A 14,794-nucleotide genomic window follows, 5' to 3' on the forward strand; every position below is an offset into this window, starting at 1 on the left:
GGACAGTGCGTCAGTGCGTAGTAGGGCTACACGATAAATCATTAAAAAATCGCAATCTCGATTCACACGTACAGTACACGTGATCTCATTTCGAAACACAAAGATTCTTAAGCATTTTATTTCACGAGCATCACAAACAAATGCTCCCATTTCTTCACGGATTTTTCAAGCGCCCCTAAAGGCAGCACTCCTCCCTCGACCTACGGTAAAGCGTCTTTACAACACGTGATTCCGTCAGCGGAGGAAGCCCGTCTACAGTTGAGTGTGTGGAAACAGTGAGGAAGAGTAGCAGAGAGAAGTCAGTGGTAAAGAGAGTTAAATGGATGGTGAAGAAACCCCAGATGGCAGAGGGGAGAGTCATCCACAGACCTAACCGAACTCGTGCCCAAAATTGGTTCACATTAGGCACTGTGGAAGTATTTTGGATTTGAGACAAACAGTCTGACGTGTATTGCAAAGTGTGTTCTGCCCTCGTTCAGCGCCGCAAGGCAACTTGAATGACCATTTGAATGATTTTTGTTTTGTTTTGTTAAAGTTCATCAGTGCAATAGACATTTTGTAAAAAAAAAAAAAAAAATCGTTCCAAAGAATCATGATCTCAATTCTAAGCAAAAAAAAAATTGTGATTCACATTTTTTTCCTGAAATGTGCAGCCCTACTATGTAGATATGTAGATAATACTAAACCTGATCACAGACTCCAACTTAACTGTGGACACTTAATACAATTCTTTGATTGGATAGAAACATTTAAGTATTTGTTCATTCAAGTGTACAATGGCATATGTGAGGCAACAACCCTAAGCACATAAGTTGTTCTACAAAAGAATGGCTAAAGAACATTTCGTTAGAACAGCCAAGTCAAAGTCTTGATCTTAATCCAACAGAAATGTTACGGAAGGACCAGTTCATGTGAGGAATCCAGCAACATCTCAGACCTGAAGTGGTTCTGTTCTGAGGACTGGGATCAAGCTGCTGTAGATGACTGATCAGCTGTTACCAGAAATGTAGTGTTATTCATTTATTCCAACTGGAGAGAAACTCTTCAAAATGTTACCTGGTTATTATGAACTTCTGTTTTCTAATTGAATGGATCATCATAGGGGCTTATACCATCCCTCAGGGCTGCACAAAACCAAATGCATAAGAAACTAGAGAAACTTGTTTTGTGACAATTTCCGTAACTTCGAAAAATAGTTTTGAAACTGAAATATCTCCAAATAAATTGATATTGAGTCTTTCAGGAAAGCAGCGTGACCCAGCCCTAAGCGGAATATTAGTGTCCATGTAAGCACAGCCAATGGTTTTGAAGACCAGGTTAAAACAAAAGTTTTATTCAGATTATTAGTGCTACACTAGAGTCCTTCTCAACGTTCCCATTGTTTCAAGCAGTGTGAGCTGCGTTGAGACACTCTGTCACCTCCAGCTGCTTCCTCCTTTAAACTGGATGGAGCAGCTTTCTATGTTAGAGTTGTAAACTGTAACTGTAAATTACTCCAGAGAGATTTTAATGTTGAAGAAAAGGTCAGAATTTGCAATTGCAATCACAGCTTCTCCTCCTCCGCGCTCAGTTATTAATGTTCGAGATTAACAGTTTTGCAATTTATGAGATCATGATTTGTAGTCGAAGAGTGTGTTGAGATGTTGCTCCACGTTTTGTCACTGGAGCTAATCTAAATGCTGCATGATCAAAACTTGGTATCAAATTCATTCATTCGACACAGAAATATTTAGTTTTCTCTAATTTATATGTAATGAATGAGCTGTTTAAGAACATCCAGAAAAAAAAGGTAAATCTTGCGTAGTTTTGACAGAATAGTTTGACAAAAACTACTGAAGAGCATCCCAGCAGCCTTAGTCTCCACCTGTATCCACCTCCACCCACAGAGACCAGACATAATTACTGCCTTTCTTCTCCTGACCTGCATCTCCCATTTCACCACCACATCCAATCGCAGGGAGGTGAAGTTTTATTAAGAGTGACCTTTAGCTTTTTACCCATGTTCCTGGCCTGACCTTTACGCCGCTCCGATCCACCTCACCCTCGTCTCCTTTTCTGCTTCTGTCTCTGTTAGTATGGATGGAGCAGACCTGTGTTTTGAGATTGTGAAGAGGGCAGATGCTGGCTTTGTCTACAGCGAAGCAGTGGCCAGGTGAGTTTTCATGTTTTTCATTTCCTCCCGGGGTATATTGATCTTTGCAGCTGTGAAGAAAGACTCTGAATGGAGATATAAAGACACGTTTACTTTTCTCAGCCACTACATGAGACAGATCCTGGAGGCGCTACGCTACTGCCACGACAACAATGTCATCCACCGAGATGTCAAGGTAAGTCCTCACTTACTTTAATTTGCTGCTAACTATTAGCCACATTATGGCTTATCATTATGGAACATTATAACCACTGACAGGATAAATAAATAACATTGACCATCTTATGACAATTCAGTGTTCTGCTGCGGAACTTTAGTATCATTAATGTGAATATTACTTAGATGTAGCACCCACCTAGACCAGACCAGGCACCCCCACCCCATAGAAATGGGACTCCTTGATGGCAGCAGCCATCCCCAGCAGGATGCAGCCTGACACAGACGCACACAAAAACATTGTAGGAACAACAAAATAATTGAAGAACAGCACAAGGTGTTGACCTGGCCTCCAAATTCACTAGATCCCAAACAGTAAAATCAGCATACCCAAATTAACACTGCAAGAGTTGATCTAAACACTTTTAAAGTGTCTATATGAGTCCACTCAGAGTGTTAATTTAACACTTTTTCAAGTGTTGGTACCTTTACACTAAGTTACTGTAAATTTGACTCTTCTTGTAGTTAAATTTAACACTGCCTAACACCAACTTTTATGTAGTGTTAGCAATGAACTCTCTCAGAGGACTATTTCTCAACTACACAAGTGTTACCCCCATAGCACTTAAAATGTGTCAATATAATTCTTATATAATCCTACAAAAAATACTTGGAAAACAAACTTTACTTTGGCAGTTAAAAAACATTTATTTTCATACTTGCACCACAAATATTACAACATGCAACAGTAAGGCACAATGTATGTATGTAGAGTTAGAACTCTACACCACAGCACCACTTTAGCAGGCTAGCTAGCAACTTCGAGCCATTAGCATCATCTTATGACATTTTATATCTATGGTTACAAAGTGCATGACTCGTCTCACTCAGCCGAAACGTCAAGCCAAAGGTACCGTTTACTGCCGTTACTCACTTTCTTTGTTACAGTGAGGCCAGGCATGCATGCTAACCTGTAGCTCATTAAGCAGGTATTCGGGTTGAAGTAACAGCACGATGAGTAAAGTTTACGTGGCTCACCGCTGCAAAATGACTTCGCGTGCCCCAAGAGCAGTGGAGGGAGGGCATTAACACTTGAGGTGTTAAATACAGGATCAGAGTTTAGAGTAAGAAGTTTGGAGTTAATATTTAAACATTTACACCTAGAGATTTGATTTATTGACACTTCCTTTTTACACTCGGTTTTAACAGCAACTATTTATCGACAGACAGTTAATTATAATGGAATAACTCTACCCAGAGTATAATTAACTCTACTAGTGTATGTCTAGTTTAACACCAAGAATTCAACTCTTCTCAATTTGCTGTGTATGTGTGGGATGATGCACAGAGCCCCCTCCCCTCAACCCATAGGACCCAAAGGCCCCATTAACAACATTCTGTTAGCAGACACCACAGGACACCCTCACATCAGCGCAAGGGAGATCCTACACAGCATTAGAAAGTTGGTCATAATGTTATGACTGGTCAGTGTATGTATGATATTGATGCACAATTATCAAGGAAGTCAGCCTGCAGACCTTTAGTTTGAAAATGTCACATGTTTCCCCTCGGCAGGAAGAGAAGTAATTTAAGGCTAAAATGTGGCACATTCTCATGTGTTGGAGGTGTGAGGGCAAGGTTCTTGCAGCATTTTTCACTTCCTTTTTACTACTTCCTCCCACAGTCATAAAAAGTTTAAAATGTTTTCATATATGGTTGGTTAAACCCATTGATTTTGAAGTTAAGGAAGCTCTTACTCTTGGATGAGCACATAGCATTTCTTGTAACTTGTACACAATAAAAGAATCCTAGGAGTGTGCCAGTGGAAAGCTTTTAGTTTGAAGAAACATTTGGTATAAGGAGCTTCTAATATGCTGCTAACATGCTAATATGTAAAGGCACAAACGGAAAAAGCACATCTAAGGCACAAAGATTAAGCTATAGACTAATGAAGTGTAGGGAGACTGTTTGTATGCCGCAGTGAAAAACCCATTAGACCAGGTTGGTCCAAATGTTGGCATGTGTAGAACAAGAATATAAAAGCCCACAATTTCAGAAAGGTTTAATGTACCACACCTCTCTTACATTCCTCATTATAAGCTCAGGAGCATTTGTGGTGTTAGATTTTGAGACAGAGAGTGAGAGACAGCTGCCTGGCCTTCAGCTCAGCTTGTATCATATTATCATTATAATAGAATCAGGTACACATCAGCACACAGGCCCTCCTCAGCGTGACCCTGATCTCAGTCAAACTCGCTGTCGTACATGAAGGTCTTTTAATTCAGGTGTCATTTATATAAATTGAGGCAACCAATTACTTTGAGTGTTCTAATGAAGCCGTGGCTGCAGCCTGCTGTGTGCTGCATGTCAGAGAATGGCACATTGACAACGCCTAGTGGTAAATCCAAACGTCTGTACAATTAGTATGTGATGTCTTTACTATATTTGATTATATATAGTAAATATACACGCACGCCTGTGTGAAAAGGTCGGTGTCCGTGTTATTTGTGTGCCTGCAATGTTGTGTGTTTTTATGTCTGAGGCAGGTGCCAGGAAGTCGCCAGTTTTAGTCCTACTTTCATAGAGCCAGCTTCCTGGTCTAGGGAGAACAAATAAAACAGGGCTTTGCATCCAGACTGCCTCCGTCACACTCTCTGCATTCACAAACTAGCTCTCAGGAACACAGTTCCCTCTGGAACATCCATAAATGTGGGCTCAACATTTCTCAAATGCTGTTCTTTTCTTTTATATGTTGTCATTTTTTATTTGTTTATTTTTTAGTAATTTATTGCCTTTTCTGGGAGACCCACAATGCATATTATGTGGTCACAGTGGCTCCCAGCTTGTGGATTACTATCTTTCCCCTCCGCTTTGTTCTCTGGTATTAGTTGTGGCAGTCAATTCAGGACCTGTCTCTGCATCTCTGGCTTAGACCCTTAGACATTGTGTACATGTGAGTGATGGCCAGCCTGAGAGTTCAAAGGGTCAGGAGCTGATACCACTGGTTGCCAAGCTCTGGTTGCCTAGGTAACTGTCTTGTGTATTTCCCACTCAAATTGTTTCTGAAGCAAGCACAACATTCATCTGGATTCACCCAACACTCCGAGCTCATTTTGTCCATGGTGGATTTGGTGGTAGGAACCAAAGTCGTGGACCGTGTTTCCTTGCAATAAATGTTATGGGAAGTGTTGTTGTCCACCCACTGCCGCAGTCGTACCTCAAAGTTGAGATTTAATTTAAGTGTATGGAAATGCTGCACAGAAAATGAAACCCATTCTACTGTGACATGTCAGTTCTGAAGTACAACTTAAGTACTACTGTCATGTACCCTCATCTGAAAATAAATGAGCTAACACTAGTAGAGGAAGTTAACAGTTAACCACTTCACCGAACGCCCTGTGGTAACAGAGAGAAGGAGGCTGCATCAACTTTTTGTAAAGCTATTAGACCTACTTATGGTGCCGAGTTGCTGCCTGTTTTTATACAGGCTACACATAGCATTACTTTCTACCGGGTTTTTCTTAGTGACATCATCAGAGACTAGGCGGTCTCCACTTGACTTTCGTCACCTGAGTTTTATCAGTTGACTTTAAAAAGTCTGAACGTGTGCAACTTCTAGTTTGTACACGTCTTAAAGCCACAGTTTGTGACTCACTGGGCTTAATTTCTCAAAGGCTAAAATTTGTTATTATCATCATTTAATCCCATGACAACAACAAACGTGCCTTCTAGCACAGATGTGCAGCAGCAGTCTCCATATCTCTGACCAAATATTCAAGCTGTTCTGGTCTCATGTCTGTGTCATATTTCTGAAATCGGGCAACGCAAAACACAGTCTCAAAATGAAATGTACTTCCTCCTGGTACATATTTTTTTTTCAGTTGAACATGGAACTGAAAATTAAGATGTAAACCAGCACTGTTGTGAAGATTTGCTGCTTTTCCTTTTCTGATAAAAGCATTAGTAAAAAAAAAAAATGACCTCAGCCATGGTTGGGTCACACTTCTCAAAACACATTGCTTAAAGTCATGGGGAAGTCATGTGGCCTGCAACCACCATAACCAGAAAACTAAAATATATGTGTCACAGGGGCTTAAAAAGGTTGGATTGTTATTTAGGCTTTAAATATAAAATTTTATGAAATGGTTTTGAAAGTGTCCTGGGTGATCTGATCATAAGTGGGCAGCTCTAAAGTGGACCTCAACATGTGTCTTGTCGTTATATGCAGCTGAACATCAGCATCATTGTTAATTCGAACAGCTTTGGTCTAAAAATAAGAGGTCACTATACATACCGCTGTTTCAGAACCATGAACAGCACGGTTTGTTGTGTGACACACAATCAGAAGTTTCTGGTTCACCAGATACACACGTGTTGAGTTTTAATGGCCTGATATACGAGAGGCTATTAATTGTTTATTTATCTCTGCCCTGACGTTTGTTTTTTAAACTATAACTGAAGCATCCATGAGGTACTTACATGCATTCAAAGCAAATGTGTTGCTCCAGTTGAGTGTGGTAAAGCTCCGCTTACGTGTAGGCAGTCTGTCAAATTTGAACAGAGTGCATTGTGAAAGGATGTGGCCACAAGTGGCTCTGCCCTCTTCTAGATGATGTCATAGAGATTGGATTTCGATTGCAATCTGTCTTTAGTGCCCTTCACAAGTATTCTTTCATCTGCCCACTTGCGATCTGATCAGACACTTCTGAACAGGAACATAATGGCCAATAATGACAGGAAGATGCCTTTTATGCCTGATGTTACAGTAGTAGCCCACCTCCAGATGTTGATTTTGGAGATTGGATTTTAGATGCAGCATGTCTGCAGTGTCCTTCACGTCCTTTCATCTGCCCACTGATCAGATCACCCAGGTCCGGAAAGAAGCATAACATAAAACAATTTGTCTAAAAGAGGCTTTTTATTTTTTTGTTACACTGTTACACTGGGCTAACTCTGTTTTGATTTGTTAGGTATGCTATTAATAATTACGAATATATACATGTACGATGGACAAGACACATTAGTGCTCTGCTGCCCACACCTGGAACAGCCTAGAAACAGTTTTTAAATTGGGACATCTGGTCCCTCTACCTGAATTTAAAGGTCTTAGTAGCACAGTGGTGAGTAAATCGGTTGGCACTTGTTGATGCTTCTAGGTTGTAACTGGTCATATCTTTTAGTTTTACATTTTTATGTCTTGTTTTGGTTTTTATGTCCTGTCTATTCATTGTAAGTTAGTGTGACTGTCTTGGCCAGGTCTCCCTTGTAAAAGAGATCATTGATCTCTGTGGGACTAATCTGATTAAATATGAGTTAAAAAAAAAAAATAGAAGAGGAAATTAAGCAAACCTTAAGCAAGACGATGTCAGTCGAGGAAGGGGTCTGTCAAATGTGGCCTGGGTGCAGGATGTTGTCTTAAGTGGGCCAGTGCAGTGATGTGGTCGTGGTGATTGGTTTTTTAACACATTCCTGGCTGGTCTTGAGTGTCCTTTACACCTGCTCACCGCTGGCCACTTGTGATCAGATCACCCAGGTCTGGAAAGGAACATTCTAACAAATAATTTGTCTAATATAGACTTTTTGTTCTGTTGTTCTAGTACAGTGGGGTGAATTTGCTTTGATTCGTTGGGTTTCTAGAATAAAACATTTGAGAATATACATGTACAATGAACATCCATGTCTGTGAGAATAAAAATGTGTCTGAAGGCTCATGCAGCTCTGACATTGGCCCAGAGTAGTGTTCACTTCTGTTATCACTATTTAACAGTGCCAAGCTGCCGTTTCCATCTTATCAGATGTACTGAAGATTTTTTTGCCCTTTGCAGACTCAGAACTACACTCACTTACACATGTAGTGCATTGACAATAAAGTTGTCCTTGTTGAATATGGATCAGCATGAGTGTGCCGCATCTTTCCATGCGTGAAAGTCAGTGATATCATTTAAATGCTGATGCTCATAAATCACCATGATGCCTGTGCATTTATCTTCCCTTCACTTCACCACAGACCTCCACCAGTGACAGCAGCCCCAGCTTCTGTGTGTCTATTTGTGTCTTCTGCCCCCTCATTGCCGCAGACTGCATGCATGGAAATTCAAACAGATAGCATGAATTTATCTGTCTCAGTTGTGAATGCGCGCGACGAGAGAAAGGTGAGCGCAGGCTGAAGGTGAACTTTCTTTTCTGGTAGCGTTCACTCATCTGGAGTTATAGCATACTGTTTGAAGTTAAAGTCGTGCTGAGTGTCGAATCCGCTCAGCACACATCCTGGCTCCGTGTTGAGCCATCTGAGGAATCCATAAAAACTGCAAAACGTTTGATGTAAACATAAAATGAACAGAGAGGCACGCTGGCGCAGACCTATACCTGACTTTACAACAACAGTATTTCTTTTTTTCTCCTGGTTCTCTAAGGTGAAAGGGATTTCCTGTCAGATTCTCTGAACTCAAAAAAACAGAAGGCTTTGCCTCAGAGAATTCATAGTTTGCCTTCTTAGAATATAACGCAGCGTCTCTGTGTGAAAACATCTTAAGGTGTTTTCTGCTTGGGGTGTTCAACCTATTTTTACACTGTTGTTTAACCTCTGCATTTCCCTGTGTGTTACTGGCAAACAAGCTGGTGACGTTCAGGAATCTTACATAAAACTAATATTAGATTACCAGATCATAGCAAGAAGTGTTAAGTGATAATCCCTCTGTTAAACCAAAAGTGTAGTTACAACATTGAGCCCACATCTTTTAAGGTGTTTCTGTTTTTTGTTTTTTTTGTGTGTGTTGTTTTTATTTGATTTATTGCCTCTGACTATTGTGACATTTTCTAAAAAATGTAGCAGGTGGTAAAAAGACACAAATTAAAAGATAGATTTTAAAGCTTCTGGTGCTTTAAATGCGTAAAACAGGAAGAAAAACGTAGGATTGATACAAGTGGATAAGTACTTATGTTTACTGAAATGGCACTCTTACACATCCAAAGAACTAATTTACATCTGTCTGAATATTCTCAGTCGTTCATGATATAGTTTGGTCCATATATGTTTGGATATTGTTTGGATAGTGTATTCTAGCTGTTTACCAAAACATGTTCAAGATACAGTTGTATACTCAATAAGATCCTGAAGTGCAGACTCTCAGCTGTAATGTGATGGTATTCACATCCATATCCATCCACTTCTTTTTCAAGGGACCAAAAGTAATTGGACAATTGACTCAAAAGCATGTTCATGGGCTGCATGTGCAGTTCCCTCATTAATCCTTCATCATTTAAGCAGTTAGAAGGGCTGGAGTTGATGTGGCAGATGTGGCATTTTCAGAAGTTGTTTCTGTGAAACCACAACATACGGTCAAACGAGGAGTACAACAGACCATCCTTAGGTTGAACAAAATTAAGTCCTTCACTCTACGGGACACACCCCGTTTGAGTTGATCCATGATGCTGTTGCTATGTAACTGGCCAAACAACCACATCACCTTGGACACTGTTTTGCCAGCTACTTTTTGTGTATTTCTTCATAATGCTAATTCTGTAAATGTTTTGATTACACTGTTTATTTTTATTTTATTTGAATCTAATCTTATTTTATCTATCTTGTGGTTTATATGAGCGTTAAGAGTTATCTGAAACAAAGGCAGCTGGACTATGTCCCATTTCTACATGGGTGGTGGGGAGTTAAGGTTTTTATTATGAACATCTGTGGGTGGTGTCCACTCTGTTCACACCTCGCATTAACATCTGTCCTAGGCAGTGGCCAGCTTAAAGTGCAGCTGTGAACACACTGAGGATGCGTTTGGGTGATCCAATCTCAGACCAGATTTGAAGGGTGGTCTGGGTCATATTTGACCCAATTTCTTTGGTAGTGTGAACACACTACATGTCCTGGATCGCATTAGGTACCACGTATTCAACAGCATTAACAGCTGTTAACTAACTAAATAATAAATAAACAAGAATTAACATGAAATAATTTAATATGAGTATATTGTGCGTGATTATGTCATAAAAAAAACAGCTTGTGGTTGATTATTGATGTGATCATGTTGTTGTATTTCCTCAATAATGGCTGATGTTTTTATTACCGTAATTACCAGAGAAGATTCCAGAGCTCAGTTAGCAGGTCTCAAAAATAGCTTCAAGACAGAGATAAATAAATAATAACATTTTGTGTTGTGTGTTAGAGAGACTAAACGAATTGTTCCAAAATACGCGTCATCTCCCAAAGTCAGGACATCAGCTTTTATAATATTATATTGCGCCCCAAATCATTTTGCTGTTTGTTTGCATACAGAGTGTGAAGCTGAGATCAAATTTAAAGAGAATTTAAAGTTGTTATTGCAAGCGTCTGATAAGTGATATCTCAAGGTGTTTACATCTGACTGGAAAATGACAGAGCATTTTATGGAAATAATTAGCATCAAGTTATGTAAATATTCCCTTTAGTCTTTTGTGCTTATTGAAGTCTAATTGTCCACTACAGGCTGCAACTTTATCCTCTTTACTTTTGTGCTTATCCAACAGACACCAGTTATGGCTTATTATCCCACAAATGCCACATTCTGCATGTGAATTGGCACCAGAGTGACTGATGGGAAAAAAGACATGTTTCCCCATTGAACACTTGAATGTCAGCTGTTTTTACAAGGTGAAATGGCCCGGGTCTACTGGGACCTATTTGCAGTACACATGGAGGACTATTAGCAGTGTCATTAGCGCTGTTTGTGTGATGATGAGTGGCTGTTTGGTGGCGCTAATAGCTTCTTTAATGGCGTCCAATGAGCCTTGAGGAGACGACTCTGGAATTCTGTCATCGAGGTTTCACAGTCAAACACACCAATATGCTGAGTGTACTGCTGGTATTAAGTGACTTCATCGTCCGCTTTGATGGCAGAATGACGCCTTTGTGTACCGTGGTGCTTGTCACATTTTTCTGTCAGTTTTTGTCGGTGTGAGTTTGTTTTTGTTCGACTGTTTGTCTGAACTGGGTGGAGATGGTTTCACCTTTTACCCTGCTCTCTATAGCGGACTGTCAACATTAGTCAAATGTATGAATCCGTAGATAAAAACAATGCTGATTCCTTCCTGCTTAGCCAACATGAAAACAATCTTTATCCAGTAAATTTCTGTCTAGTCTAAGATCCGTACACCACGGAGGTTAGAGTTGGCTGAAAGGATCAAACACTTCAGTAGCACTTAGTTTTGTGAGTCCCTGGAGCCATGTAAACAGAAATTCTGTTCTTTACAGTCGACCGTCCTACATCCATGTGACGGAACAGATCTGGTGCTTTTTTTGTAAACTGACCGTGCTATCTGTGTCTGCATTACACACCTATGGTTTGTTTTTCTGTTTAATGCGCATAACTACAGTGATTGGGAGCGGCGCTCTGAACACAGCTAATCCACTGGAGACGTGCAGCTCAGTGCTGTGCCTCAGTGCATCTTGTGGAGATGGAGATGGAGCAACACAGCTGCTCACACTACTGGGCTAGGTGTTAAACTCAGCGCAACAGCTTGTGGCTGATGCCGGTGATAGTGAGCAACAAAAGGTGTAACCTTAATGATGCTCAGTAGGCACCCAAGCTTTACTCACACTGCAAAAAATCCTAGCATCAAAGAAATACATCTTATATTTTGTTCATAGACAAAAACTTTGAGCTTATTTAATGACTTTATGCTTATTCGAGCAAAAAAGGCTTAACCCATTGGCATACCCTTTTCATTTTTTTTCTCATTTTTTTCCATTACAGTTTTTCACTACAGTTTACACTACAGTTGCTCTGTGTATGTTTTCCCATTGAAATGTGTTTTGCGAATGAGCTGTAAATCTCGTAAGGTCTTCTCTCGCAATATCCCATAATTCTCTTAAATTCTCATTACATGAGACTTCACTTTGGGGAAGATGGACGTCAAATGAACTGGTCACATGACCCCCTGTGTCATCTGCAGTGACTGGGATTTCCAAAGAAGTGTTTGCATTGCCTTTTTTAGACAAACCGTTATATCAATACATCTAATTACCTCATGAGAGTGTAAAAATGATTCAGCGGTATTTGAAAAACAACAGTAAGTGAGGACTTCTTAGAATATTGTGGTCATTTTGCGTCACACCTCCTAACATGTTGTTGTTGCCCAACACTTTACTGTCTGACACCTTTTTGCCTAAAGAAACCGAGGTGGTGATCAAACGTGCTTGCATGTGTGTACTTGTACAGCTATCTTTCTGGGAACCAGTTTAAGTTTTATACCATCAGAATAAGGACATTTGTGTAAAGTGAGGAAATTTTGGCCGGTCCTCACTTTTTGGCTGTTTAGGTTAAAACTCAGTTTTAGGGTAAAGGTTATGGTTATGGTTAGTGTTAGGGTTAGGGTAAGGGTTAGGCATTTAGTTGAGATGGTTAGGGTAAGGGGCTAGGGAATGTATTATGCCAATGAGTGTCCTCACAAAGATAGCCATACAAACGTGTGTGTGTGTGCGTGCATGTGTGTTTGTGTGCGTGCGCGCTTGGGACAACGGTGGACAACCACTGGAACTAATGCCATCTCACGGGAGGCTCATGCTTATCTCACAAGCAAATGCGAAAATGCACCAGTATACAGTAGATGCCCCAGACACAGTGATACCTCAGCGATACTCTCTGGTGTGTCGTCGGAGACTGTGGCGTCTCTAATGAGCCGAACGTTTGGGAGAATAATGTGAATAACAGTCACAATCATGCAGAGGATCCAGCTTCAGTTGAGCTACTGCAGGTTGGAATAATTGGGGTAAGCAAGTATGACTTCATTCATTTACCTCTTGCTCAAATTAGAGCTGGTCTCACTCCCAGCACACAAACACTAACAATATATAACTAAGTAGAGTGATGTGTGATTAAAATGATGAAAAAATGTTATCTCATAATAATCAAAAGGTTTCCAGTTTTCATCCAGAAAATTGTAAAATAATTTAGTTGGATATTCGGCTGTGCTCAAGTTTCATTCGCATGCTATGGCAGGTGGATTTGGTTAAGTGGAAATGGACAGCTTCTGCCTTATGTGTTACACACTGTTGCTACGACCTTCTTAGAGCTTATGGTGCACACAGCTTCTTCCATTGTGCGTTCCTTCTTGTATCCCTACCAGTGGCCATCATCATAATCAGCTCGACTACCTGCCGTCTCCCACACTGTTGCGCTGCAGCACATAACGGTGGATTTCCGTTTTGCTAACGTACTTATTAGATATATCATGCATAGCACCTGTTGATGCGTTTTCCACTTTTAACATGACCATCTTAGAGTTAATAGTGCACACAGCTCCTTCCATTATGTGTTCCCTCTTGTATCCCACTGGTGCTTGTCATCATAGTCAGCTCGACTTCCTGCTACCATTGAAAGTAGCACATATTTTTAACAGAGTTGACAGTTCAACTTTATTTTTTCTTCTCTTTTTTTTTCATGATTGTATTCAAACCGTAACTGTGTCCCAATTTTTTGACACCAAATCTATACTTTAGATGACTTTGTTTTTGTTTTGTTTTGTTTTTTAGTGCTCAGTCCTCTGGTGCCTGTATATATAAACTCAGCATGTGAATCTGATCTCTCCCCTGGCCGCATTAGTGTGACTATGGCAGAGGGTATCTGATTCTAACCCCAGCCGCCTGCTTCAGTCTGAAGGCCCCTGGGAGGACACACGTCTGCAGGGGCCACACATCACAGAATAACGTCTACTCGAAAAACTCTCTCACACCTTCTGCACAGTGCACATTCTGTAATCCCTCATCTATAATTCACACACAATTACCGAACAAGGTTTATGACACGCAGATATCAAATATTTATAAGCCATTGTTGCACATGAGGAGTGCTCTACAAATATTACTGTGTATATTTGAAAATGACATCATGCTTTTCTCCCTGTGGAGTATAGAACACATTAAAATACTTTCAGCGTGATAAGCAACAAAAGAAAAAAGGCATTACTTCATGCTGTTGAATTTGCACACATGCATTTACTACCTACTATTTATTATATGTTTTATGCCTTTATCTTTAAAGAGACTGTGGTTTCTCTGCTACCGTGCTGCAGCAAACAGTCGTGAAGGTGCAAACCTCCAGGACTGTTTGCAGCAGAATAATAGCTGAAACCACACCAAGAACTATCATCGTTTTCTCTTTCCTGCTCCGAGTAATGCAAGCTGTGGTTGTGGACATCGGCTCAAGTTCACAGCACAGAACTGAATTGGCAAAAGAGCCAAAAGGAAGTGTATGTGCTTTGTATTGTAGTGTTAGTATCAGTTCAACTAAGCCGCAGCTTACTTTAACTTTAAGTCATCATTGTGTAGCCTGAGGATTATTATTATTAGTTCCTTATAACCATTTAAAACCTTGATGTGTTGGTTGTCTTTCTGACCCTTTTTGCTACACGTGGGGTAAACAATAGGTTTCTAAGACAGGCAGAAACTGGACCAGCTATTCAAAGTTGAAAAAATGAACCAAGCTGGAATCCATGTGAACAGCA

General features: G+C 40.3%; 1 protein-coding gene across 14 annotated transcripts in view; it reads left to right on the forward strand.

The window, feature by feature from the left end:
- Positions 1–14,794, forward strand: part of caska (calcium/calmodulin-dependent serine protein kinase a) — a 122,887-nt gene that overhangs the window by 56,557 nt on the left and 51,536 nt on the right. For all 14 annotated transcript variants that reach the window (XM_047601856.1, XM_047601855.1, XM_047601858.1 and 11 more), the window contains exons 4-5: positions 2,075–2,152; positions 2,255–2,327. In XM_047601856.1, coding sequence (XP_047457812.1) covers positions 2,075–2,152; positions 2,255–2,327 — 151 coding nt within the window. The remainder of the gene's footprint in view (positions 1–2,074; positions 2,153–2,254; positions 2,328–14,794) is intronic.

This window comes from Mugil cephalus, chromosome 12, assembly GCF_022458985.1.
Source record: "Mugil cephalus isolate CIBA_MC_2020 chromosome 12, CIBA_Mcephalus_1.1, whole genome shotgun sequence".
NCBI lineage: Eukaryota > Metazoa > Chordata > Actinopteri > Mugiliformes > Mugilidae > Mugil > Mugil cephalus.